A 27,834-nucleotide genomic window follows, 5' to 3' on the forward strand; every position below is an offset into this window, starting at 1 on the left:
GCGCACCGCCTAGTGCCCGCCTCTGTGAAAGACTGCTGGGCGCTTGTGGCCGGGCTGCTTCACTGGCTGCGGAGGGTTCATCGCGCACTTTACCCTCCTAGCAACTGAGCCGACTGGAAGTTTGAAGCCTGCCTCAGGTACGCTGACTCCAGAGATCCCGGGAGAGCTCTTCTCCCGTGCAGGAATCGGCGCGAGCTGATCCCGGCGCGGGACAGCACCTCCGTCGGTGACGGACACCGCTCCCACCAATCAGGGTTGAGGTGGCTCGCCGGTCTGCCCAATGAGCTGCGTGCCTAACGGGAGTGGGGCGGGCGGCGAGGCCGGCAAGGAGCCGGCTCCCGCGCTCCGGGCCGCATGGCCCGGCGCGGCTAGGGAGACGGGCCGCAGTGGACTTGGGACAGCGGGGAAGGCCTTGGGGCTGGGGTTGCGGGGCCCGGCAGCGCCCTTTTCAGCTTGGCCTGGCTCGGCTGACCAGGAGACTGGGATGGCTCGTGGGATGGAGAGGGCCGTAAAGCTCGGGAGCTCCCTCTGCTCATCCCTCCGGGAGCCGTCTCGGGCGGCTGTCTCTCCATTTGAACTGCCCCGGGCCACGTCCTTCTGGCCTCAAGGCATGGCCGTAGCCACGCAGGGAGGGCGTACGAGGTCCGAGATAGACCGGTCGCGGTGGGATGGGTTCGGCGGCCTGGCCTCCGGCCCCTCCCGCGCGTCCCTACTCCCGTGGCGGAAGGGGCCTTTGGTCCTCGCAGGCCAGTACCCTTCGGCCCCACAGCTGGCCGCCTTCCTGGCCAAGAGTGAAGACGCTGCATTTTAAAGTTCATTACGTTTGCGTGGCGCACTGACTCATTATAATTTTGAATTCTCAGCAGTCCTGTGACACAGGCTATGTGGGATTCTCACTCCCATTGTACAGATGTAAGGACCAGGTGTGATGTGACAGGTCTCTGTACAAAAGTGATGGAGCTGAAACTGGATCTCACAACAGTTAACGAAACAAAGAAGCTTTTTTTCATCTTTGTTGAATTCCTCTAATGCATCTTTATTTGTTACTCCTGTGCTTGAAAACCTTCTGATGTCTCCATCACCTTCAGAATAAAGTTCAGATTGGACATTCAAGTTTCCACATGATTGGGCCTCTTGCCTACATTTCCAACTAATTTCCCTCTCTTTCCCTTCCCTCCTCCCCCATCTCTCATCTTGGTCCCACCTCTGTTTTCTGTAGTTAGCCCACACCTTCCTGTTTACTCTGTTCCCTTTCCCATCTTTAAGTAATGTGGTCAGTCCTTCAGGGCCCTTTGCAAGTCTCAGGCCAACCAAGCAGGAGCAGTCTATGCCCTCTCCCTTTGGATTTCTCTTACCTTGTAGGTGAGCCATGGTACTTTACCGTGGTGTTGCCACTGAAAGCTTTCTGCTCTCTTCTTCCCGTTTTATCCCCTTCACATGTTGTCTCTGCTTCTGCCATCACTAGATTACTCATTTCTTTGAAAATGTTTTGTCTCTAACTGGACTGCCAGTAACTTGAGGTATGGGCCCCAAAGTGTGGCACAGTAGCACTGACATAGTGGGTATTCCATGAACGTGAGTGGATGTGTCCTGTCAGCCCCCCCACCTGGTCTTTGAGTGCACTGGATATTTATTACCAGGTACTGTGGGAGATTGCAGGAATCACCCCTAAGGAGAGGTGTAACCTCTCAGTAAAATTGGAGCAAATCAAATGTGAGTGGATGAGATGAGTTTTCTGTATAAGTAACTCACTCTGTAACCCACTCAGTGGCTGAGGAATTTCTAGGAACATCCAAAATTTAGTCAGTGAGACCAGGCATAGTCACAGGGATATGCCAGGCTAGGACATACCTAAAATATAGGCAAGTCTGCTACTCATGTATCAGTATGTAACCATTCAAATGTTAGGGACTTGGGGTCAAATAAGTTTGGAGAAACTGCATACTCTATACCCCTTTTTGGAGATCACATTGAACGTCAACTTATTAAAGGCTCCCAGAGGTCTTGCATTAAAGAAACCAATTGACTGTTAGCATTTGTCTGATTTATCTGTCTCTAAAACCCTTTTTGGGAATCCCATGTGCATTTTGTAGAAACCAAGAAGCATGATTTTGGAAATGCTGCAGTAGAAGATAGAAAGAACAGGACATGGTTGTGGTATCTTTCTTGCTGTCTGGGGGGAAGACATTCTAAGCATTCTTATCTCCTTGCCAAGTGTGTTCATTCCTGCCTTGGGGAGGAGCGGGATGGGGGAAACGGGAGCGAGCGTTTCCTTGTTCCTTTTCTTAGCTATTTTTATTCTAATTGGCTTCATAGGAAGTGTTCCCAGAGGAGGACCTGACCGAGCCAAAGCAAGCATTCTCTTCCACTTGGTGATTGTGTTTCTCGTTTTGATCACATCTAGGTTTGCTGACCAAAGATGTTTCTGGGCCTCTGATGCTGGGGACCAGTGATACATTTTCCCTGATGAGCCTGTCGCTGTCTCCTCCACCTCTTGCCTATGCTATTGTTCAACCTGCCCTTTGCCTGTGCTGCTCTTCCATCCATCCATCCCTTTTATCTCTCATCAAGTTTGTTTCTTCCAGTCCCTGCCACAACTGTCCTGCTTTTGGATTTAATCTGCCCTCTTTGAGTTCTCTGCCCATCATGTGCTTCAGACTGGTTTATTATCTGATGTCCCTTTCCTCCAACATATAAAGCTCTCTTTAGGGCGTACCTAAGAGAGATTGCTGGCAGAAGTGTTAAATTACAGAACAGAACTACCTTTAATTGAAAGATTTTTAGGTGTAGCTGCAACTTCTTTTAAATGTTGAGGTTCTTTCTTCTTAATGCAGTCTTCTGTAACCTAGAGGAGCTGTGTGTGTTTTTTGTTTTGTTTTGTTTTTTGGTGCTACATTGTAGTTTAGCCAAAGACACTTTCTTTTATGGGGAATCAGTGCTCATCCAAGAGTGAAATTGTTTTCCCCATGTAGGGAAAATAATGAGGCACCTGCGTGTTATCCCATTGTCTGGTGGTGATGTCAGCCAACATTTGGGGCATAGTGTTCTATCAACAGCTTAAAGCTGGTTTTTTTTTTTGTTTGTTTTTTTATTATGTTAACTCAGGTTGTTGTTTGTCAAAGCTTAAAAAAACTACGTTATTTGGTTAGCAGTTGGTTTTTAATCATCTGACTGAAGCAATTCAGTGATCCAAGAACCCACATAACATTCTGAAACGTGACAGACAGGGAAACAGGCTCCAAGAAGGTTATAGCTAATAAATAGCCGAGCCAGTATTTGAACCTAGATGAGTTTGATTTGTTGAGATATATTTTATCTATAATTTTTCCTTCTCCCAGGTCAAAAAATGAAGTACATTCTAGTTACTGGTGGTGTTATATCAGGAATTGGAAAAGGAATCATCGCCAGCAGTGTGGGCACAATCCTAAAGTCATGTGGTTTACATGTAACTTCAATTAAAATTGACCCGTACATTAACATTGATGCAGGAACATTCTCTCCTTATGAGCATGGTAAGCAAAATGCGTTCTTATTTTTTCTTTTAAAAATAATTGTGTAGTATGTGGAAGAACATGGCAGCCCTTGGAAACTGTGTATCTTTTGCGTAACATAACATCCATTTCTTGCCTTCTAAAAAGGTCCTTATAGTAGAATGATGCTTTTCTCACCTGGACAGATAAGAAACAGAAATCTTAATATGCAGTGTAGTGATTAGAAATAGGGTACATGAAAAAAAGTTATAAGGAAATAGATTTTTCCCTGATATACGAAAGAGCTTCATAATAGCAAGCGTGTGAGGTAACTTACTTTTAGAAGTTGTGAGTTCTCTTCAGTAGAGATGGTCGTTCAGACATAGGCCAAAGGACCACTTTGTAGGGATTCAGGCAACAAATAGATGCTGGCGATATGTAAGCTGGAGAATCAGTTTTGCTAACAGATTGGATAATAATATAAAGGAGCATCTTCTGAGGTGAGTGAAAGTGAAAAGTTGAAACCATTAAGGGAGGGTAGAAAAAATAGCACTTTTTGTTATTGCTGAGTCCCTTTCAACTGTGTGATGTGTGACTGTCTGGATTACCTAAAAGATTAATCACTTAAAATTGGGGGTATATGTGGAAACATACTTCTTAAGTTTTAAAATTCTGTTTTCATGCTCCTACTTTCTAATGTTGAGGTAAAAATCTATAAGGATGAGTGTTACTAGAGTAAAAACCTTTATATAATAAATAGCAACAGGAAAACATGGACATACTGTAGCAGTGTTTAATACAGAATTCTTGAGCAGAGAATGAGCTCTCTCTGAGGGGGAAAATAAGACATTCTTTCCTTTCCTATTTTTGAGCTTGTCTCTTATTGTGATGGTAGGAATGAACGATTCTGGGCAAAATTTCTAGTATGACGTTTCAAGGAATGAATGTTAAACAAAGGAATGGGTGATACTTTGCAGTTTCACAACTTTGTTTAGGACTAACGTGTAGCCCAGAAGCTGGCTTTTAGAATCAACATGACTTTAATGTATATATCGTGTTTAAGTTTTGAATCAAATCATGCTTTTATCACACTTCACACCTTGCTCTGCTCAAGTAGGAGACTTTGTTGAAAACAGCAGATGCCATACTAACTGTAGGGTCCCGTGTACCCACAGCCCTTTGGGCTGTCGTTTCCTTCCATTCTGTACTGTTTCAGAGCTCTTCCTGGTTTAGACTGAGTTTGTTGACAGACTGTAAGTGTGAAGTTATCTCTTGGAGAATGGGTGGTGCTTTTTCTTTCTTTTGTGTCCCATTTAGTTTCCTAGAAATAAATGTCTTTGCTTCATGTATATGTGATGCAAATTTTGTTCTATTTGAGTGTTTATACCTTGGTACAAAAATTGTGCCAGGTCATATGTATTTCTCACTTACCCTAAGCATTTTCACTGTTTACCACAGGCGAGGTTTTTGTGCTGGATGATGGTGGGGAAGTAGACCTTGACCTGGGTAACTATGAGCGTTTCCTTGACATCCGCCTCACCAAGGACAATAATCTGACCACTGGAAAGATATACCAATATGTCATTAACAAGGAACGCAAAGGCGATTACTTGGGGAAAACCGTCCAAGGTAATACTGGATTTGTCTACAAGGTTTAAAAAATCCTAACCAGTTGCATTTCTTTAGTGTATTGTTAGAGAAAGATGCCGTCAGTTGAAAATTCAGGTTGGTATGGCTGTTTACTCAGAAAATAACTTGAAGAAGCCATCGCTGCTCTGTGGATGGCATTGGAGCTGGCAACCCAGCGACATGATCGGAGTCCAGAGAGCTGTTGTCTTTCTATAGTGATGAGTGTGAAGTGATGAAGGCAACTAGACTAAGGCAGTGAGCCAGACTGTGTGTGTGTGTGTGATGGGCATTTGGGGCTTACTGTGTACGTTTAAGCAGTGATAAGGAAGAGAACATCACGCACATTGGTTTTCAGACTGGTCATTGGTGCTAATGGGTAGGCGCAATTTGAGAAGTGGGTCTCTGGGTCCTCCTGAGCTTTCAGCAGCACAGCTTCACTTGTATGTGTTTGCTGTGTTGGGGTTTTACACAGCATTCATTTGAGAAAAGTGCTGCTTTGAAAAGGGTGGGGTTGGAAAACCACTGGTCTAGTATGATGGCATAAGTCCAAATTTTGGGGGCTGCTGAAAAAAGTGGCTGAGTTATGAGTTGTGAGAGTAAATCTGAGTTATAAGAGTAAATCTGCTTTTGGCTTTAGACTTTACTGGACTGGAAGCCGAAGGTCCCACTGGCAATGGGCAGCTCCAGACCAGATTCAAGGCTAACTGGGTCATGTTTAGATCTTAGCTCTGCCGCTTACCAGTTTTATGAACATGGATGGATTACTCAACCTCTTTGAGATCTAGTTTCCTTTTCTGTCAAATGGAGATAATAACAGTACCTACATCTCTGGGCCGTGAGGAGGATTAAAAAAGCTAAGTCAGTAAAGTGTTTCTCTTGAGTTCCCAACACAAAGGGATCAATTAGAAATTATCGTTATCTTCATCATACAGTTTGTTGTTCCAGGCCTCCAGTGTGTTTGTCCATTTATTTATCCATCAAATATGTCTTGAATGCTTACTGCGGTCTAACTTGCCTGGGTGCTGGGAATACTTGATGAACAAGACAAAAGAGGCCATTGCCCTCGTGGAGCTTACCTTACGGGAGAGACAAAAACAAGCAGATGGAACAAGACGTCTGATAGGAGCTGTGACGGAAGTAGAGTGAAGAGAGACGGAGAAAGTGGTGGGGAGAGCCAGTTTGGACAGGTGGTCAGGGAAAGCCTCCAAGGAGAGGACATGTGAGCCAAGAGGCCAGCCATGAGAGGAATGGAAGGAGGAGGCACGCATGGCACATACAGAGGCCCAAGGCTGCAAAGGACTTGGTCAGGGAATGGCAGGGAGCCGTTCAGGCTGAACACAGTGACCCAGGGGGATGGTGGGAGAGGTGGGTGAGGTGGGCTGCAGCCAGGTCATATGGGGCCTTCTGGGCCACAGCCTGGAGTTTGGATTTTACTCAGAGCATAAATTTGGGGTGTGGTGAACTCTGATTTGCATTTTTAAAAGATCCTTTGGCTGCTATGTGTGGAATAGATAATGAATATCCTGGTGCTCAAGGCACTGCCGGATATATACATAGCAAGTTAACTAGTCATTTCTGCCCCGTAGGAATTTGCTACTGGAGCCTGACAGCTATGATTTTAAACAAAGTGCTCAGTGATAGCTGGCATTTACCGAGCACTGACATGCTAGGCATTCTGCTTAGCATTGTGCCAGGACTGTCTCCGCATTACCACAGCTTCATGAAGTAGAAGCCATTATCTCCACTTCATGGATAGGGAAATTAGGCTCAAGAATAGTTAAGTGATTTGCCGAAAGATCTATACCTAATGAGAGGTGGAACTGAGATGTGAATCCAGACATTCTGCGCCCAGATGCTGTGCTCTTGACTACTGTGCTGCACTGTACTGTCTCTGCGGTGGCTTGTTTCCCGTTGGGGAAAACTGGAAACAATGGAACAGGGTCCTGGCTCATTCCTGGGAAAGCATCCCAGGTGTGATGTGCTCGCCTTCAGCTGTAAGCAGTAGGGTGGCCACGTGGTCTGGTGTATGGTTGTGCTTGTGCAGCCACGGTAGACCCTGCACAGGGGCAAAGCGCTAATGTGGGTGGGATGCTACTCAGCCCTACTTTCTTGTAGTGCTTCCTTTAAGCCACAACTTGGAAATTTGGAAAGGAGGCCACAGGGAGTATGAACCCAAAGATTATTTTAAAGGCCATTTTAGAGTGGTCCCAAAAATGTTTTTGTGACCCCTTTGCCTCTCTGTGCAGGCAAGGAGTGCAGCCACTTGTCACAATAAGTGTATCTGCCTCATCGATGCTGATGGAAAACTATGAGTCACATGCTTCTTTTCTCCTTCTCAGTTGTCCCTCACATCACAGATGCCATCCAGGAGTGGGTAATGAGACAGGCATTAATACCTGTGGATGAAGATGGCCTAGAACCTCAAGTGTGCGTTATTGAGGTGTGTATGAGTCTTTTCTTTTCTTTTTTTTATTAGTTTCAGGTGCACCAAACAATGTACTTACTAGTTAGACATTTATCATTTGTATCCCTCACACAGTGACAACCCCCTCCCCCCATCCACTACTCCTCTGACATCGCCCACAGCCATTACATTTCCACTCTCTCTATTGTATGAGTCTTTTCTAAAGTCCATGATGCCTGGGTAGGTGACCAGCTGTACATACTTACCTCCTTAGTCAGTCATCAGCAGCTGATAATAATTTCCAGCTAAGCCCTTGATCCTCCTAACTGTGAGGTGGCAGATGAGGGCACCATACCAGTCATATGGAATGGCTGTGCCCTCGAAAGATAGACTTTGTCCAGTGAGTCTCCTTTTTCAGCATTTATACATTCATGTATTATGGGCTGTGACGCATTTTTATCTGTCTCTTGAGAAAGTCAGCCGACCTTTGGCTTTCCTCTGACAGGAATATTCATCTCTGAATGTATGAGCCTCCTTTAGTTTCAGTTTCTGGACTCCTGCTTTGCTGATTCTAGCTGCTGGATCTCAGTGTTCCTGAGAAAATAGGAGACTCAAAAGTTCCGGCAGTTTGTTTATAACTGATGCCTTTTAATATAGAAATTATTTGTGGCTAAGAAAGTAGATAAGATTTAGGTTTCTTTGTGACTCTCATACAAATAAAATAATTAGTACATCTTTCACCTGAATGATGTGGAAAGATCCATGATAACTTTGGGGGAATGGTAAGCCCATCCAAAAAATAATCTTTTAGCACAAAAAATGTCTTAATTACTGTTAACTGATGTTATACGGACCCAAAGAGTTCGCATTATACTGTTACCGATCAAGGAATTGAGATGACAGAGTGCAGTTGTTAGAAAACGAAACCACGAGAGGAACCTCTAAAATAACTTTGTTCTTTCAGCTTGGTGGAACAGTGGGAGATATAGAAAGCATGCCCTTTATTGAGGCCTTCCGTCAGTTCCAATTCAAGGTCAAAAGAGAGAACTTTTGTAATATTCACGTCAGTCTAGTTCCTCAGGTAAGGCCTTCAAAACTTTCCTTTGTGGGGATGGAGAGGAGGGGAGAAAAAGATGATTTTCACTCCTTATCTGTTTTAAATATTTGAGGTGCAGGAAGCAAGGAATAAAAAACTTTACGAATTTTAAATAATTATCATACTTTTTGTAAAGAGCCAATGGAAAACATTTGGAAAATTAATCAGGAAAGTTGTAGTTAAAGAAAGTGGATTGGACATATCTATTTGTCTTTACCACATAGTGAAACCCCACTACAACTAGAGTAAAGGGAATATTTTTTAGGACAAAAATTCACAAAGATAAGTATGTGAGAGGAGTCACCTGTAACGAAAATTAGGAAAGTGGGTGGACAATGGAGAAACTGACCGAGCAGACCTGGGAGAGCTGAATCCTCAGCCTAAGCAGTAGAAGCAGAGAAGGAACCTGTTTGCCCTGCAGATCCCCTTACAGCTCAGCAATGCGCAGTGTCCGGAGTGGGGGTGAGAGTGGGACTCGTGACTGCTATTCCAGAAGCAGTCAGTCCCCACATCTCCTTCCCTAACGTGCGCAGTGGGGCATCAGCCCCTCCCCCACAGTGGCAGAAGACTGTAGGTTCTTCCTCTGGAGAGGGTTTCTGGATGAGCACACACAGGGACAGTTGAGGGCAGTAATACTGAACTAACGACATGGGGGATCGGTGTAATTTTATGCTCTTGATACACCCTATCTTCTTTTGTTGCTTGATCCCCAGAATCATCACAGCCAGGCTTGCACTGTCCACATAGGAGAGTGTAAAATACTTCTTGGTGTATATGACTAGCTTAGGAGGAGAAAGCACACTGCCCTCAGGGGCACCCCAGTGAAACAGGCCAGCCAGATTCCCATAGTGAGGACCCTGGTGGACAGGTCCACCCACTCACAGAACTTCCAGTTGGCTTTTAAATATGAGCTGGCAGCCCGTGATTACCAGACATTTGGAGAAAGTAACATGCAAGAGACCAAAACAGAACAACAAAAAGAAACTTAGAAGAACTTGAGGCTTGGCAGGGAGCAGGAAACTTAAAAAAGAAAACAAAAAACCTGTCATTAATAACCTGCCATTCCTCAGAATTGAGCGGAAATAAACTTCATTCATTAAACAAGAGCTGGATACTCGAAAGAAGGGAACATTCAGAGAACAGAAAAGAATTCTTGGAAATTAAAAATTAGATAGCAGAAATAAAAAATTTAAGAGAAAGAAGGTATTTAAGAAAATACTCTAGGAAGTAGAGCAGAAAGACTAAGAGAGAAAAAGCAAGAAAGTTAGAGGACTGGTCCAGGAGTTCTAACATCCAAATAATAGGATTTCCAAAAAATAACAGAAATGGAAAGGGAAGTAAACTGAACCAGGGGTCTGCAAAATGCCCCATAGACTAAATCAACCCACTCCACTCCCTGTTTTTGAAAATAAAATTGTATGGAAATACAGCCACACCCATATGCTTAGGTATTGCTCATACTGCTTTTTTTTTTTTTTAAGATTTTATTGGGGAAGAGGGAACAGGACTTTATTGGGGAACAGTGTGTTTTCCCCAGGACCCATCAGCTCCAAGTCAAGTTGTAGTCCTTTCAATCTTAGTTGTGAAGGGTGCAGCTCCGCTCTAAGTCCAGTTGCTGTTGTTCAATCTTAGTTGCAGGGGGCACAGCCCACCATCCCTTGTGGGAGTCGAACAGGCAACCTTGTGGTTGAGAGCATGCGCTCCAACCAACTGAGCCATCCAGCCGCCCGGGAGCTCAGTGGCAGCTCGTTGTCTTCATTCTAGTTGTGAGGGCGCAGCATGCTGGCCCATGTGGGAATCAAACCGGCAACCTTGTTGCCCACAGCTTGCGCTCTAACCACTGAGCCACCATGCACCCCATTCATGCTGCTTTTGTATTAAAACAGCAGAGTTGAGTAGTTGTGACAGAGACTGTTTGGCCAACAAAACCTAAAGTATTTATTATCTGGCCATTTATAGAAAAAGTTTTCTGATTCCTGATTTAAACAATTCAAGGAAATATCGAGACATGAGTTTCTAGAGTGAAAAGGTCCCACTGAATGCCTAGCATATAGAATGAAAAATAACCCACACCAAAGCACATCACTGAAATTTTAGAATAGTGGGGCAGAAATTCTAAAAAGCTCTAAAGAGAAACATCAAGAATCAGTATGGCATTCAGCTTCTCACCAGCAATATGGGAAGCTAAAGGAATTAATAGTAAAGCTGTTTTCTTAAAATTTCTTGGGGAAAATAATTTCCAGCCTAGAATTCTATACACAGCAAACGTATCTGTTAAGTGTGAGAGGAGAATAAACATAATTTTCGTACATAGAAACTCAGCATACCAGCAAAACAAAAAAATCAACCAAGGAAAACAAACATTTGAACCAGAAAGGAAAAGTATGGCACATAGTTTAATGGTGGATAGTATTTAAATACTCAAAAGTATGTGAACGCTGAAGAGTGATCATAAGATGGGTTCAGGCACAGGACGGGTACATGTGTAGTAGCAGAGAGAATGAGTTCTCATCTAACAGGGGAATCAATAGAAAATGCCTTACACTAAATGTCAAGAAGTAGCAGTGAAGCATACCAGAAGGATCAGTTAAAAGAGCGGAGGAGTTGCTATCTCTAGGGTTTGGAAAAGGGCAGAGGGCAGGTGAGGGCTGGTGCCGCTAATCTTTAGGACAAACTTTGTAGAAGTATTTGACTCTAAAATTTATGCATGTGTAACTTTGACAAAAACAAAAACTAAATTAGATAAATGATCAAATTATCTATTTCCCTATTAAAAGGGGTTCAGGGAAAATTTTTTAGCATAGAGGAATTAACTTTTTTTTCCTTTTGTATGATAGCCAAGTTCAACAGGGGAACAGAAGACTAAACCCACCCAAAATAGTGTTCGGGAACTCAGAGGCCTTGGGCTTTCCCCAGATCTGGTAAGGTTTCCTGATTACCTTGTTTCGGCATCATCTTGTGTGCCCAATTAAAATCTCTTCTCCATGGCAGACGAGCCCTTTATTTTCTTGGCATGCTTTTAGTTCATGGTGGAGAAATTGGTCTAATACTTTGAGCTGGGGCTATAGTTTACAAAGGTTTCCTTACCTGGCACATGTGAGGTCGTGTCTTATTTCTCCTCTCAGCCAATCATTTATTCTCCTTTCCCCCTTTCCCAAGAACATTGATCGCGGAAGCCCCAATTGGCTCTGGTAGTTCAGTAATCTGTCTGTTCATTTATACTGCCACTCTTACGTTTCTCTAATTTTGGATTTAGGAATTTAGTTTTGAAAACAGGTAATATTTTCATAATTTGCATGCTTTGTGCTAGGAGTTAGCTTAACAATGTGATATCTGTTTTAATTTCAATCAGGAGAAAAACCCAGCTCTTTAATCCTTCTTCTGTCTAACTGTCTTGTTTTCTTTACTGCCAGGTTGTATGCAGGTGCTCAAATCCTCTCGACACATCAGTGAAAGAGAAAATATCAATGTTCTGCCATGTTGAACCTGAACAAGTAGGTAGAAATTCCATCTTCATGTGAATCACTTTTGCTTCTAATTATTCTGAAATCTCTTAACCACTTTCGTAAGGCTTGTTGTTAGTTTAGAATTTGAGACTGTAGACTGTTCCTTAGAAGAACTGATAACGCATTGGCTCTGTGATTCTCCATTACCTAATGTCTTGTGGTTCCCCGAACATACTTTAACCTCTCCTGCCTCTTTCCCCGCTCCTTGTACTATTTGCCCCAGCCATGCTGAATGGGTATCCCCTCCCTCTCTCTTGGCCTAATGACCCTTCTATTCATTTTCATCCTTTGGGGCTCAGCTAGGACACAGTACTGTCTGAGAAGCTTTACCTGCCAAACCTCATCACCCTAGAACCTCAGGTTATTCCTTCTCTAGGCTCACATATACTGGTAGTGAGCCCAGCATACTGCCCCTCTATGTGCGCCGATGTGTGTGTGTATGTTTGTCTCCCCTCATAGACTTTGAGCTTCTTGAGGTCAAAGACCACCGTATTCAACTTGATATTCCTGGTGCCTAATGTGTAAGGTGTTGTAGGCTGTGAACATATTTTAGGCTTTTTTGTTACCTGTGCTAATAGAGAGTATCTATGGTACAGGATATTAAAAATTTTGGAACCTATAATATATCTAAGTGTGGTTCATGGTATAGAAATTCTAGTGGTGATAAGTTGAGACTGTGGCTTGGTCAAGCTTGGCTGAAGGAGGATAGAAGGGAAATTGAGATCAAGGGATTTATGATTAAGTTATGGATGCTTTGTTTTATTGCTGGGTTATTTGAGGATCGGGAGACAGAGCAGGGGAACCGAGCTGGCCTAGAGAGGGGAGAAGCATCCGGATTAAAATAAGAGAAGTCTGTTTATAAGACTACCGGTACGTTAGTATGGAAGTGAATATAAAAACATTAAAATCATTGGCCTGGCATTGAAGTGAATAGAACAAGAGAAAAGCCTTTGACCATGATGGAGGCAGCTGTCATCTCCATCTCCGTGATGGGTCAAGCTTCAGGGTGTGAGGGTAGCCTGGGGCCTGAGGTCCATGTTCCTGGGTGTGATTCCTGAGCTGGGAGCTCTGGCAAAGGGATTCTGCTTCATGCGAAGTACGTGGAACATCAGAATAACTTCATTGTTATGAACAGCCTTCTTATCATGCGCTTTGGTTGTTCTACATATTTCTATTCTAGCAAATTAAGGCAGTTCGCTCCTGTAATAGAATAGCTTGTCATTAAAATTATTCACCTTAAAAATGTGACAAGTATTTCTATTTTTAAATTTGAATTTTAAATCTTATGCCTGTTTTTTAATTAGATTGCTTATCTTCTGTTATAAGAGTTCTTTATATATTCTGAATATAGATCTTTTATCAGAGATGATTTGCACATTTTTCCTCCCAGTCTGTGGCTTATCTTTTCTTTTTCTTAATGGTATCTTTTGGAACACAAAAGCTTTTACATTTTGATGAACTCCAATTCATCCTTTTTTTTCTCTATAGGTGGTGCTTTTGGTATCACATCTAAGCACTCTGTTTAACTAGGGTCATAAAGATTTTCTTCTGTGTTTTCTTTAAAAAGTTTTATAATTTTAGGTCTTATATTTAGATCTAGGATCCATTGTGAGTTAACTTTTAAATATAATAACTTTTCAATAAATGTTGAAATACATCTTTTTGCCTGTAGAGATCCAGTTGTTCCAGCCCCATTTGTTGGAAGGACTATCCTTCAGTAATGTTCTATAATTTTCTTTATGAAGGTGTTTGTTAGATTTATTTATCTTTGTAAAGTTGTTTTTTTAGATTTATGTATAAGTATTCATAATTTTTGTTATTATATGAATGGCATATTTTTAAAAATTATATTTCCTGATTAGATATGATGCGTGTATAGGAAACCTGGCTGACTTCAAGTCTAGCTAACCTTACTAAAATTCTGTTAGTTCTGATTGTATACCTGTAAATTTCCTTGGTTTTTATAGATAAACAATAATATTGTATGCAATTAGTGGCAATTGTTTATTATTTTCCTATTCACATACATTTTTTTTTCCCTAATCTAATTGTAATGACTAATATCTCTAGTATATCATTGACTAGAAGTAGTGATAGGGGCCAGTTTTTCCTTGTTCCAGACTTTATATATTAAGCATTAATATTAAATATCAAGCTAAATGGTGTTTGTGTGGGTTTTTTTATTCTTTTACATTTTCCCTAATATTCCTAATTTACTAAGAATTTTTATTATGAATTGGTTTTGAATTTTTTAAAAATCTGCATCTACTGAGGTAATCCCCCCAACCCCCATTTAATCTGTTCAAGTAGTGAATTCTACTGTTAAATTTTCTAATGTGTTGGCTCTCAAACTCAGCTTTCAAAAGTGCTGATGCCTACCTCCTACCCCCAGAGATGGTGTGGGGTGCAGCAGATTTATGGATTTTTAAAAGCTTCCCCAAATGATTCCAGTGTACAGCCAAGTTTGAGCAGCAATACTCTGGGGACGAATCATACTTGGGCATGATTTTGTTTTTTAAAAAAAACTGCATTTGTAGTTTGGATTGTGTTTTTTTGGTTTTTTTTTTTAAATGATTTTTGCATCCATGTTCATAAGAGATTAGCCACTATTTTTCTATTCTTCTTGAGTTGGTTATTGGTAATTTATGTTTTTCTAGAATATTGCCCTTTTTTTCTGTTTTCAAATTGAGAAGTTATTTTCCCAAGATTATATAGCTAGTCAGAGGCTGTCAACCCAGTTAGTTTTTATTAAATAACCTTTGCTCATGTTTTACCAGGTGATCTGTGTCCATGATGTCTCGTCCATCTACCGAGTCCCCTTGTTGTTAGAGGAGCAGGGGGTGGTAGATTATTTTCTTCGAAGACTTCACCTTCCTATTGAGAGGCAGTCACGAAGAATGCTGATGAAGTGGAAAGAGATGGCTGACAGGTTTGCCTCATAATAAGGAGTTGGCAGTGCGAGCCTTATTTCTTTTCTTTTGTAGGGGCTCAGGGAATTCAACCCTTACTTGTGCTATCAACTCATGTTTAAAAAAGTCTTACTGGTAAAGTGGTGTTAAGAAAGGATCTCAGCCCGTATGTAGTTACATCATAGATGAGGAGGCCCTGATAGAGCTGGCCTAGGTCCCAGGTCACCAGTGAGTTCAGATTACACATCTGTCATCCTTGTGTCCCATCGACTAGAAAATCAGTACAAACAGGCGTCCTCGTGGCAGTGTGTTAGTGCACATACCAGAGGCCCACACCTATGGCTGGCCGTGGCTGCAGCACTCATGAGTAGCACCCCAAATATCTGAGCTGTCTTTGGGAGTACCCTACACCAGCAAAGAATCAGCAAGGATGTCCAGTCTTATTACCGCTGCCAGAATTCAGCACTTTGAGAACTGTCCCCACCCTGCTTTCCTCCTCCTAAAGCTCTGTGATTCCCACACATCACAACAGATATCTTCACACAGTGTCTCAGAGCACTGGGTGGGCCTTAACTGTAGTTGCAAAATCAATATGATGATATTAATAAACATTTGGGGGGCACTTATTACATTGTTCTGTGATATTTACTTTTGTTTTGACCTATTCCCTTTCAGTCTTTGCCCATTTACATGTGTATCTTTTGTAGCTACAAAAATGACACACAGTTTTAGGATCTTTTCATAAAATATAAACATTTTTGCTCAGTTACTAATTAAACTTTATAATGAAGTTTTTAATGAATATGGACTATTGTGTGGATGTCCTATAATATATTTCACTATTCTCTTCATCATATTAACTCTTGTAAATTGTCTGTTAATGTCTGTTAATTTTTTTGCCCTTTGGGATTTTAACTTTTTTAAAAAAACAATGTGTGTTTTTAAAGGGATTTTGAAGCCATCTCTTTGTAACAGCTTCTAAAATCCTATTTTCTTAAAAAGCCTGCCACATTGAGCTGAAAATTGTTTCCTCTTTACTGTTCATAGAACTCAGATACTGGCCACTCCCATTATATTCTTCCCGAACTTGTTTTTCTTCCTTTTAAAGGGGAATTTTGATCTCATGGTTGTATGTACACTCCAAGTAATTTGGTGTTTCTTGACCTTTGTTTGATAGATATGATCGCTTGCTGGAGACTTGCTCGATTGCCCTTGTGGGCAAGTACACCAAGTTCTCAGACTCGTATGCCTCTGTTATTAAAGCTCTGGAGCATTCTGCACTGGCCATCAACCACAAGCTGGAAATCAAGGTAAGGACAGAGGGGCAGGTACAGCTGAGGTGTGAACAGGATGGCCATCCGCAGTCTCACAGATGCTTTCTATTTTTGGAGCTCAGAATTTCTTTTGAGGAATAAAAACGTTCATGGTGGGCTGTTGGCTTTGAAAACAGTAGGGTGTTTTCAGGAAATAATGAAAGGGAGAGCTGGTCAGAGTAGAAGCTGAGAGAGTGAGTGCTTGCATCTGAATATCAAGTGACCAAGTAAAATTGCCCCATGGGAATGGGGGAGCCCTGGCTGGCCAGAGGCACGTTGCACAATTGCTGGTAACCATTAGCCTCGTCTGTGAAGTGGGAGTGCTAATATCCACCGTGTAGAGCCGGAAGGTTTCTCCAACATGTGTGTCCAGTCGCCCAGCCGGTGCCTGGAGCATGAGCGGCACCGGTAAGTAGTCATGTGATCCGCTCTGCGACATGCTGGGCACAGGCTGAGCGGCTGGAGTGTCGGCGTGGGCCCTGCCTGGGAGTTAAATGATTTTGAAGGAGATGCTTAGAGATGGAAATATAAGAAAGATTTTAAAGTTTATTTTTAAATTATTAGGTTTAAGTATATTAAGACGATCATTTTAAAACTATTTTAAAATTGAGAAAGATGGAACATTGATAATACTTAGAAATTCTAAGAGAACCCAACTCTGGAGTCATGAGCTGCTTCTTTTCTCCCCGTCTGAATCCCCCCCAGTACATCGATTCTACAGACTTGGAGCCAAGCACCTTGCAGGAGGAGCCTGTGCGCTACCACGAAGCCTGGCAGAAGCTCTGCAGCGCTCAGTGAGTGGTTTCCAGGGGCTCGGGGGCTGTTTTAATGGGCGGAGTGCTGTGCTTTTATGTGCTGGTTGTTTACGTATCTTTTAATTGTTGGGAAGACTGCATACTGCATGATTTAAGCCTTACAAAAATACCGCTTATCAATGTGATTGAATGTGAAGAAAACTTGTTCTCATTTCATTGCTGTTCTTTGCTGTATGCATCTATTGATGAGGCTTATTTAAAGATTTTTCATCCGGAACATGGATGAGTACCCATCTGTAGCATCTCATGGTTTATTTTCAGCAGCTGTTATTTGTAATTGTAAAACATTAGCAAGAATTTCTAGTAGTGGAACAATTGAAGGTTATGGCACCACACAACTATGATTGAGACCCTAGGTCAGTGTGGCACTTGGACCTGACAAGGAAAGGCCTCCGTCCTGCTTGGGGGAGCGTGTTAAGCCAAGAGGTAAAATAATTGCATCTGTGTTAATATATATTAAAAATTAGGAAAGAGTCCGTGCCTGGGAAAAATACTGTGCAGTAGCAGTATTATGGTTATGTATGCCTTCTTTTTTTCACTTGTTCTAAGCATTTTATAATGTTACTGAAACAGTCCATGGTTTTATGTGTGCCTCCTAAGTTCTTAGTGTTTGCATACAGCTCCTTGGCGGCCCTGAGGTCAGCCATAGCCCAGGAGCAAAGTATACAGAGTAACCTCATGGCCTCCGTGGCCTGGAAATGGCTCCTTGGGTGGTTATTGCGAGCTGGCCTTGTGGAAAGCGGGATCACCTTGTCATGTGCTCTCTTGAACAGTGGAGTGCTGGTTCCAGGGGGATTTGGTGTTCGAGGGACGGAAGGGAAAATCCAAGCAATCGCCTGGGCTCGGAAACAGAAGAAGCCTTTTTTGGGTAAGGAGTAGGAAAAAGCAAGGAAGGTGCCTCGTGGGAGCCTGTAAATAAAGCGGGATTGCCAAAACTGAGCACAGGTGCCGTCTTTCCAGAGAGCAACTCAGGTCAAAGCCTTTTTGGTTCTGTTTGGGAGAAATTCAAACTCCTTTAAAATGGAGAATTTAAACTTGTGCGCTGCATGTAGATGTGGCATTTTCGGAGAACGAAATATGAGTTAGGGAATCCTGTCCATTTATGGAACCCAGCTGCTGGGCTGGACGTGGGGGACTGTTTTCCATCCTCACTTGGAACACGAGCTGACTAATTGGGCGAAGTGATTTGGGACGCTTCCTTGTGCTGTAAATTTTACTAGTTTTCAGCTTGACCAATTATAAGTGGAAACTGGATGGAAGAGGGCAAACTTGAATTTTTCAGTACTGAATAGAGTATTGTTTGTTTCTAAAATTGAATGACTTCCAAAGCCTGGCATCTTCATATACACTTAGATCCAGTTTTTGAAATCCGATACAGATGAAACATAACAGGGGTGCTTGTGTGTAGAAGGAAGTTATAAGAGTTTGTGATTGGAATGCTGTGAACAAACAGGACACACAGTCCATGGCAGGCTGGTGGGAAATGCAGGAATGTTGCTTTTGCAATGGAGTGTCATTTGTGTTTCTCTCCTACCTGCAAGGCGTGTGCTTAGGAATGCAGCTGGCCGTGGTTGAGTTTTCAAGAAATGTGCTGGGATGGCAAGGTAAGCATCTACTTAAAAACTTGTTAAATTCTTGCTTCAATGTCCTGGAGGGCATGAAGCCTGGTGCCCATTGGGAGATTGAGAGCCATGCAGAAGATCAGGCCCGGTCTCTCAGTACCTCGTGGGGTGCTAACGGGGAACTGCTGTGTTTGTTGAGGAAAAGCAGGGCTCCTCCAGGCGAAACCCAGAAAGAAGGGAACACCGCTGAGCAAGCAGCCTGGGCTCTCTGCCCCTGTATTTCCTGCTCTGCAGATTCTTGCACTTTGGTTACCATGGCCACCGTCCCTGAACTGGTGTCCAGCGAGAAAACTCTGGCCTGTGTGAGGCTGTGCAGTTATTAAGACTTTGGGCTGTAGAGCTGGTCAGCCCTGGGCTCAAATTTTGACTTTATCATTTTATTGTGGGTGATTTTAGGCAAATTATTTAAGTTCTTTGGGCCTCTGTTTCTTCTGTAAAATGGGGTAATGATGGTACCCACGTCACAGGGATCTAAGAATTAAATGAAGCATTGCTTGTGAATAGTTGAAGTGCAGGGCTGGCAAATAGGCGCTGTGCCTAGCTAATTGTATCACTGTGTCCAGACCATCCCAAAACTCAGTGATGGCTTCCAACAACAATGGTTTGTTATTTCTCAGTGTTCTGTGGGTTGACTGGTGTTCTGCTCCGTGTTGTGTGTCTGAGATGACCCTGCCCTGCATTGAGCTCTGCCCAGTAGGCACATCGCAAAGATCTCTCCACTCAGTCACTAGTTCAAACTGAGCTTCCTCACAGCATGGAGACCGACTGGCTTCCAAAATGACAAGCCCACTGTGCAAGCTCCTATCAAGCTTGCTCATGTCCCATAGCCAAGCCCAGAGTCAGCGACGGGAGGGGTGGAAGAGAACAACCACAAGGTGTGAACACGGGGTGCTGTTCATTGGGGTCACCATTAGAAGAGTCTGCCACAGTCCCTTTATTCTCTGTAGCCCAGCTGACAAATACTAGGCTTTCAGAAAGACCTTATGAATTCTAAGAAAAATAAACAAAGCAACCTGAAGGAATGTACAAGTGGTCTGGCTTTACAAAGTACAAGTGTTTCTTCTGTGGCCAGCTTGCTGTTAACAGGCTGGGCTCAGTTCACATTTTTTCTGAGAGGCTGCTTCCTAATAACACCAAGGGGACGGTGGCTCAGTGTTGTAGGCAGCGTGCCCTTTAGTTCTGGCTTCCAAGCTGGCACGTACTATCTGACCACTCACCACCCTAGAGCTAGCCCTCTGGGCTCCGTGGACCCTTTCACAGCCATCGCCTCCTGCCACCCACTCGGCCTCCCAGGTGGGTGAGTGAGCTGGTGATGAGCTTCCTATCCGTTGAGACCTGGCCTTGGCTTAGGCCCAGCACTAGAACAATACCTAGTATATTTACATAGAAAGAACCAGACACAGTACCAGGAGCTTGGTGCTTTTCCTTTTAATCTTGAGTGATTTTGCTTTTGGTTAGACGGTAAATTCAGTAAAGGATAGAAAGATTATTTGAGTTTTGAAATCAGCGAATTTTGATTTAGCTATTGAGTGAGGCAACTGAGTTAGGGCAACGTATAAGATACTGAGGATGAAAGAAATAGTACTAATCCATTTTAGAGAGAGAGTGTCTGAAACGAAAGTGAAAAAAATTGAGATGTGTGAGAACCGTCATAAGATGCTTTATCTAAATAAAGATTATTAGGTTATGTCAGTGGTTTTGATGTCCCCCTTTTATCCAGCTGGACCCCTCTCCCAGAGAGTTACAGATTTAATGGAACAAATTCACCTGCGTGTGGGTGTTTTAGATCTTAAAAATGTCAGTCCTAATTTTTGTTCTGATCACTGAATGACTTTAAACTTAGGAAGGAAATTGTGATTTAGTGCTTAGGAAACAGTTTTGTTTGTAATTATTTTCATAACACAACTATTTTGATTTTTCAGATGCCAATTCTACAGAGTTTGACCCCAATACCAGTCATCCTGTGGTGAGTCCAGTGTTTGAATCTCACCAGGGCTTGGAAGGGACGTTTATGAAAGTGACTGATGATGGTTAGAGACAGGAAATGAGACCACTTGGGTCCACCCCAAAGAATCCTGAGGTCCTGTACATTCAGACCTACTGGATAGGAAGAACTTTTATTTCTCTATGTAATTTCTCACTATTCTTCCCAGTTTGCCACAGAAAGTTTTAAGGGCTAGTACCACCCCAGCCGACTAGGGGAATCCTGAGTAAAATAATTCTCCATCCCCATTCTCCTTAGCTCCCAGGAGCACTTTGTAACAATACTGACACGAAACACGTATAGGCACTTACTATGTGCCAGGCACTGTTCTGCTTTATGTATGTTGATTCATTGAATCCCCAACAACCCTGGGCGATGGGCATATTGTTAAAGCACTGCTGGAATACAGTACTGATTTGTTCCATGGTAACCAAAGCTGTTCGAGGCTGCATACCTCATGTCATATCTCCTATCAGAGGAATGTGGCTCATTGGGAGAGGCAGTGCTTGTGTTTGTCTTTGAACCCCCAGCCCAGGGGTGGCAGGCCTGTTCTTGATGCTGAGGAATGCTGTGATAAACAAGATGGACAAAGCTCTTGATCTCAGGGCACTTTAGCAGCTATGTATATCCTTTGCACCGGAAATTGAACTTTGCTAATACTGAGACCTCAGGAGGAGAAGAGCAAAGGATTTGAAGTGTGTTGGGGGTGGGGGTGGAGCAGGGCACAGACGAAGTCCTCGAGGTCCGTCCCCAGAGGAGCATAGACTGAGCGATGGCTGGACTGTCATGGCTGGGGTGCCTCAGCCTCTCCGTTCCTCAGACGTTCACTGAGCAGCTCTCAGTCTAGTGGAGGAGACGTGTTATAACATATCCTGTCTGGTACCCAGGATGCTCTGTTAGTCTTTATGAGAACGTGCTACAGCCCAGCAGCACTTATGATCCAAAGTGCTGGGGTCAGGAATGGCCCCCAAGGGAGGGAGCAGCTGTGTCTGGTCCTGTAGTTCATGAGGATAGGCTGAAGGATCCAACCCCACCCCACGAAGATTTAAAAATGGCTAGTGGGAAGCATTTTCTCCTGTGACCACATCTCTTACAAGGAAAAGGCCGGGGAATGAGAGCCTCCTCACAGGGTTAGGGCCTTCAGTGCTGGTGGTCTCTCTCAAATGGAAGCAGAATTTGGCAGTGCGTGTTTGTTTTTTGAACATGTCCAGGTCATAGACATGCCAGAACACAATCCTGGGCAGATGGGCGGAACCATGAGGCTGGGCAAGAGGAAAACCCTGTTCCAGACCAAGAACTCCGTCATGAGTAAGAGCTGCCTCCCACTGGCCGGGCCTTCAGCTCGCCTCCAGGATGCATGTCTTGGGGTGCTGCTGGGCTCTGGCGTTTTGGGTTCCGGTCTTGCTTTTGAAGTTTTTTCCCCCCTTTCTAGTCGTGCTCTTTTAGGATGTCCTGTAATAGGCCAAGCAGCAATGTGGGTCTTAGAAAGGTCACAGGCAGTGCCCTCAGGGAGCAGTGGGACCTTGGGTGTGGACGACTCACCAGAATGAGGAGTTAGGTGAAATCTATTGTAATCTGTTCCTTTCCTATGCTATTTGGTTGAACTGTATGAAACTGCCATTCTGTGTGTGTGTGTGTGTGTGTGTTTTATTTATTTTTTAAAATTAAAGCTTATTGGGGTGACAGTGGTTAGTAAAGTTACACAGGTTTCAGGTATACAATTCCATCTATGTATCACATTGTGTGTTCACCACCCTGAGTCAGTTCTTCCATCATCATGTATTTGATCCCTTTTACTCTCATCTACCACCCCCCTCTTCCCTTACCCTCTGGTAACCACTAAACTATTGTCAATGGCTATTGAGTTTTTGTGAAACTACCATTTTTGTGGGACAAAAAATAAACTACATTGTCAATTTCATACAATTCAACCTAAATAGATTTGTCAAAAAGTAGTAACAAGTGCTAAAGATTTAGGGAAAATTTGGGGAGGAAAATATTTAAGAAAATGACTCTGTTAGGTTTTCTTGTCCACTGGGAAACTTCTGTCTATATTAGTCTGCTTGGGGCTTCGGTAGCAGCATAGTTGAGTCACTTGATTATAATGCGGGAATTCTGGTCCCACTCCCCGCACAAAGACGCAAGATATGGTGAGGCCAAAAAGGAACAACGGAGCCATAGATAGGGGAATCATACCACTATATTCTCGATGGCGGCTGGTCGAAACACAAAGGCAAACATCCACCAGTTCCCCAACGAGGGGTCTTCCTGCACCTCAGTCTTGCTGGCGGCTGAGCGAGACACAGGAAGCAGGATCCACATGACCCGCAATCCACAATCCGCTTGCTAACTGCACTCGTTAGCCGCAATTCACTTGCTAACCGCACTTGCCAGCTGCAAACCGCGCTTGCTAGCGTAGCCACAGCAGATATATTAGTGGCTGATGGCCAACTGATCCCAGCCAACGGCCACCTACTGCCCGAGCCAGCACCTTTCCATGTGAGGTCGAGAGCCTGGAAACCGCTCTCTGGGACTCTCTCCCTACAGTGATCTTTCAGTCCTTCCATCGCTAATGCTCTGTGGATGTGGAGATCTTACCTGGCAGCCACAAACGAGTCTGTAAAGCAGCCCTCTTGCAAATGCTGCACTTGTTCACGGGCAGCCAGCTACCAGGTGCCAAGGAGCCTTGACAGCTGTGACTTAACCCCACAGTTGTGGCCCCAGGGTCATCTGTGTGCTCTTAAAACAGGGTTTCGGATGTTTGGTGCATCCTGATTTGTTTTCCAAGACAGTTTCCAGCAGAAAAATGCTTTGTACCTCAGAAATCATGTCAGAAATCATGTTTTGAAGGTTGGTGATGAAAGTCTGTTACAGTTTTTCTTGGTGTGGACAGAGTTAAGGCTCAAGAATTAGCCTAAATTGTGCTGCTACAAACGGGTAGCTGTGGTTGGCAGGAAAGTCATAGAAATAACCTTCAAAAGGCTTCGCTGTGTAGATGCTAAAAAGTAAACTGGGAAGCAGGATGTGGTTGTGAATAGATGTGTGTGTGTGTGTGTGTGTGTGTGTGTGTGTGTGTGTGTGTGAGTGAGTGATCAGAATTCTTTATTTTTGCCAGGGAAACTGTATGGAGATCCAGATTACTTGGAAGAGAGGCACCGCCACAGATTTGAGGTGAGGAATTGAGCTTTGTGACCTATACGTTTTTCTCCTTTCTGTTACTCTGGAAACACAGTAAGTCGAGAGGCCAGCACAATTATTCTTCATCCTTCAACAGGTGAATCCAGTCTTGAAAAAGTGTTTGGAGGAGCAAGGCTTGAAGTTTGTTGGCCAAGATGTTGGAGGAGAGAGAATGGAAATTGTGGAGTTGGAAGGTGATTGCTTGGGCAGTTGTATTTAGTGGAAAAGTTAGTAAGGTTTTCTTGGCATGTGGGAAAATATAAAAGTATTAGTTGTTGCCCTTTTCCTAACAGACTTAGGAAACAACACTGTCTTATGAGGGGAGGGGTCTTGATGAACGAGGTGTTTGGAGCCCTGGAGCACCGGGGGTCCACAGGATGAGCTTTGTGCCATGGCCCCCGTGGACAGCCGTTTCACTCCGGCCTCACTTCCTTGTTCTCCAGAATGAGAGTTGGGACTTGGTACTTAAGCTGCCCTTCTGGTCTGATGTGACTTACATGACTCAACCCCTTGGAAGTCTGGGGAGCCAGTGTCGGGAACCTGTAGAGGAGGTCCCTTCAGACAGGAGGGTGACAGCATTCTGGAGAGAGGGCATCAGATCTCTCATGCTTTGTGGTTACCCAGTTGTTTTCAAATACTTTTAGGGTCTGTGGAAATGGGAAACATTTAACAAGATATTTTTGTCCTCTTTGACATATTATGTGTACATAAATAATGAAGCTGTTTCTTTTGCATTTCTGTTTCAGACCATCCCTTTTTTGTTGGAGTTCAGTACCACCCTGAGTTCCTGTCCAGACCCATCAAGCCTTCCCCACCCTACTTTGGCCTCCTCCTAGCCTCTGTGGGGAGGCTCCCGCATTACCTCCAGAAAGGCTGCAGGCTCTCGCCCAGGTGGGGTCATGCTTCTCTGGTCCTTCAGGTGGTCACTGATTCGTTACAGCAGGCCATCATCCCATTAGTGACAAGCAGAGCCACAGGAGCTGGGAGCCTGGCTGGGTGCTCCTCACACTGATATGCAAGTGACCTCTCCTTCCCCAGGGCTTTCTCAGGCTACTTCTGTGCTGCCCATGACCTTCCCCCGGCATGGTGGTCAGGTTCCCCTCTCTGTAGCATCTGGGTTCCAGGATCACATTTGTAAGTAGGACCCTGTGGTCCAGGGGGAACTGTGGTTTTTCCCAGGGTGTTGGCCACAACCTGGGTGGTTTCATGCCCCAGTGCACCTTCATCTGGAACCAGTTAGTTACCCTGAGTTGGTGGTTAGGGTATCGTGATTGAAGTATAAATTGAATGCATATCTTTTGTAACTAGGAGAAGAAACTCTACAGCTTTATGCTAAATATATAACGTAGTAAAGAGTCTTTCTGATCTCTGCTGGGTGTAGACGAGTGTCCCTGTGGTAACGGTGGCTACAAAAATAGGGAAGTCGAGCGAGTTTTTGGTGGGAGATGATGAATGAACTATCTGAATTCTGCAGGGACACCTATAGTGACAGAAGTGGAAGCAGCTCCCCTGACTCTGAAATCACTGAATTGAAGTTTCCATCAATAAATCACGACTGATGGTAACGTATGTGATATATTTAAGCTTTAGTTTTTGATTTTTTTTTAATGGTGATAACACTAGAATTGTAAGACTACCCAAATTTTAGTGTTGAAAACTTTTATCTGCTAGAGAGTGAAGGTGGTAGAGTCAGCATGGGCGTCAAATGGGTAAGACCCCTCCAAGTGCAGGGCAGTTACCCACCCTGCTTTGGGGGCTCCAGAGGGAGGATACCTGTCCCTCAGAGATTGTCTCCTTACAGATTCAGGTGCGAATGTGACCAAGTCGGGGGGAACTGGACTCATAACCCTTATTATTTCACATATCTATAAACCTAGAGATCCTGAGTAATATGGTATGTGTCATTTTTGCAGAACCTAAAGCTTCCATCAGGAAGTGTCTTAACCCTGATGTACACAACACCTGTATGCTGATTGCCACTTATGCTGGAAATCACAATCCAAACAATTATTGAACAAGCTTTGAAGGTTTTTATAGTGACAGGATTTGTAAGTGTATAAAGTGCAGTAGCTGTTGGCACTGCCATGAATTATATAAAGTCCTGTTAAGATATGTGAGTGAACTGTGTCAGCAAAAATACAGACTGCTGGTGAGGGTGTCAGAAGGGGGTTAGGGGTGTCAGTCAGGAATCTGTAATGTGGTGTGGTCCCAAGTGGGGGGGTTCCCACCACCGGTAAGATGAGCCCCTGCCCAGGGGTACGGGCAGGTAGGTAGCACACCTGACTGCACACCTTGCATTCCCTACCAGTGGGCCTCTGCATCGCACAGGTCTGGTTGAATGGGCACACGACTGTTCCCCTTCCGCCTTGGCTGATTAGCCACCTGTCTTGTGATCACCTCAGCAAGGTGGGCAGGTGGGAGGAGTAGGTTGTATCGGGAGGAGGGCAGTGGTTGCTTACTCTCTGCCAGGTGAGCATTGTAGCCCAGATGCGCTCGTTAATCCTCCCCACAAGATCGCGTCTAGAGGCTGTTTGATAGTCTAGGAAACTGCCACAAAGACAAAGGACGCTTTAAAGGGGTAGACGTTCGGTCAGTTCGATGGAATTGCAAACGGCCTCTCTAAGCAGAGAATTCGCTGTCAGGGGCACTGTTGAGAGGCGGGGACGCTGTGAAAAGAACGCTTGTATTGAGGCAGAGGTGGAGGTTCGTGTAAAAGCTTGAAAATGTATGATTCTGTAGCAATTATAAATTTAGCTTGTAATTAGGCTCCTACTACTGGTCTTCAATGAAAAACAGGCATAGTTTACCATAGCAACTGACTGTAAATTCTAACTTTTTTTACTTTACATACATATATAATTGCTAATTTTATTATTTTTTTTTTTTAAGTAGGGGTGATTCTTCAAGAGAGCCTTCAGAGTTTACAGCTTTGATTTTACACTCGGCTTTTGACACTTCCTTTAAATTATGTTTTTATTCAGAATATTTTATTACGGGGGAAAGGTGTTTGGAAAACTGTGTGACTTGCATGTCCCATGATGTATATCAGCTCCCACGCAGTTGTGCTCCCTGATGTGTCGACACTGTCATTCTTAGTCCCCCGGCCTCAAACGAGAAGCAGGTGTCTGCGCAGGAGCGGTGACCCATGGGGCTGGTGGAGTGCCTGTCAATCGCCGTGTTTCTCCAACTACCTCGAGTCATTGTGGATTTGAGGGTGTCACCTGTTGCCTCCCCAGGGAGGCCTAGAGCACTGTAAACAGTGCCCCACGGGGTAATTTTAGCTAATGCTTATAACACTTGGTGCTGGTAACCCGAGGGCACTGCTTGCTGCCAAGAGCCGTGGGATCTCTCAGTGCCAACTGTGGCTGGTACTCATTGTCCAAAGGGATGGTCAGAGTTTGGTGTGTCACATGAAATGGCAAGAAGTCTGTGTCTCTCTGAAGTGTGATTTTTAGAAAACCCTGTCCTCTGGCCGTGCTTCTCTCCTGGGGCTGGGAAACACTCCTTGCATCAAGGGGTCACTTAAAAAAGAAAGAATCTTTTGGGGAAACTGCCTCTAAAACCCTCTCACATGTACACAGCTTTGCTTGAGGGGGACTTCTTCCTTCCCGGATGTTACTGCAGTCGAAATGCAATATGAAAATCTATTTTCTTTATGTGATGTAACGATAGGCACAGCTGTATGCCCATTATATTCTGGCTGGACTTGGTGTATACTCTAACTTAAGAAATAAATAATGCAGAACAAGAGACACACTTTGTAATGCTCCTTATGTCATGGCCGGGTGGAAAATGTCTAAGCATGGTGCCAGATGTGCCTGTGTGTGGTCACCTGAACTCCAGGAGAGGAGCCTTTCTTTTTAATAGGAACCAAAATTTCCCAAAATCTTCAATTTACCTTCTCAGCTT

At 43.8% G+C, this 27,834-nt stretch overlaps 1 protein-coding gene across 8 annotated transcripts; it reads left to right on the top strand.

Moving 5' to 3' along the window:
- CTPS1 (CTP synthase 1) lies at positions 1 to 27,675 on the top strand. Of its 8 annotated transcripts, none has more exons than XM_019737149.3 (20): positions 1 to 137; positions 3,339 to 3,512; positions 4,929 to 5,099; positions 7,439 to 7,539; positions 8,468 to 8,584; positions 11,437 to 11,520; positions 12,013 to 12,093; positions 14,883 to 15,034; positions 16,192 to 16,324; positions 17,033 to 17,121; positions 17,916 to 18,010; positions 18,684 to 18,746; positions 20,687 to 20,730; positions 21,960 to 22,056; positions 23,864 to 23,919; positions 24,023 to 24,119; positions 24,672 to 24,816; positions 24,964 to 25,059; positions 25,400 to 25,486; positions 26,818 to 27,675. In XM_019737149.3, the coding sequence occupies exons 2-19, from the start codon at positions 3,347 to 3,349 to the stop codon at positions 25,482 to 25,484; spliced, it is 1,872 nt and encodes a 623-aa protein (XP_019592708.2). In that variant the 5' UTR covers positions 1 to 137; positions 3,339 to 3,346; the 3' UTR covers positions 25,485 to 25,486; positions 26,818 to 27,675. The 8 variants fall into 8 exon arrangements, with proteins under 8 accessions (XP_019592708.2, XP_019592712.2, XP_019592709.2 ...); XM_019737153.3 differs by having other exon boundaries at positions 25,400 to 25,491; positions 26,815 to 26,976; XM_019737150.3 differs by having other exon boundaries at positions 25,400 to 25,491; positions 26,818 to 26,976.
- The last annotated feature ends 159 nt before the right edge of the window (positions 27,676 to 27,834 follow it).

Source organism: Rhinolophus sinicus, chromosome 14 (genome assembly GCF_057876585.1).
Source record: "Rhinolophus sinicus isolate RSI-liver-muscle chromosome 14, RSI-T2T, whole genome shotgun sequence".
Lineage (NCBI taxonomy): Eukaryota > Metazoa > Chordata > Mammalia > Chiroptera > Rhinolophidae > Rhinolophus > Rhinolophus sinicus.

What these genes read in the sequence shown, in the direction of transcription:
- CTPS1 (XM_019737149.3), top strand. Translation starts at nt 3,347, where the DNA reads ATGAAGTACATTCTAGTTACTGGTGGTGTTATATCAGGAATTGGAAAA. An exon ending in TGGAAAGAGATGGCTGACAG is followed by an intron (nt 15,035 to 16,191) that starts GTTTGCCTCATA and finishes TTTGTTTGATAG; the next exon opens with ATATGATCGCTTGCTGGAGA. An exon ending in CCAATACCAGTCATCCTGTG is followed by an intron (nt 20,731 to 21,959) that starts GTGAGTCCAGTG and finishes GAACATGTCCAG; the next exon opens with GTCATAGACATGCCAGAACA.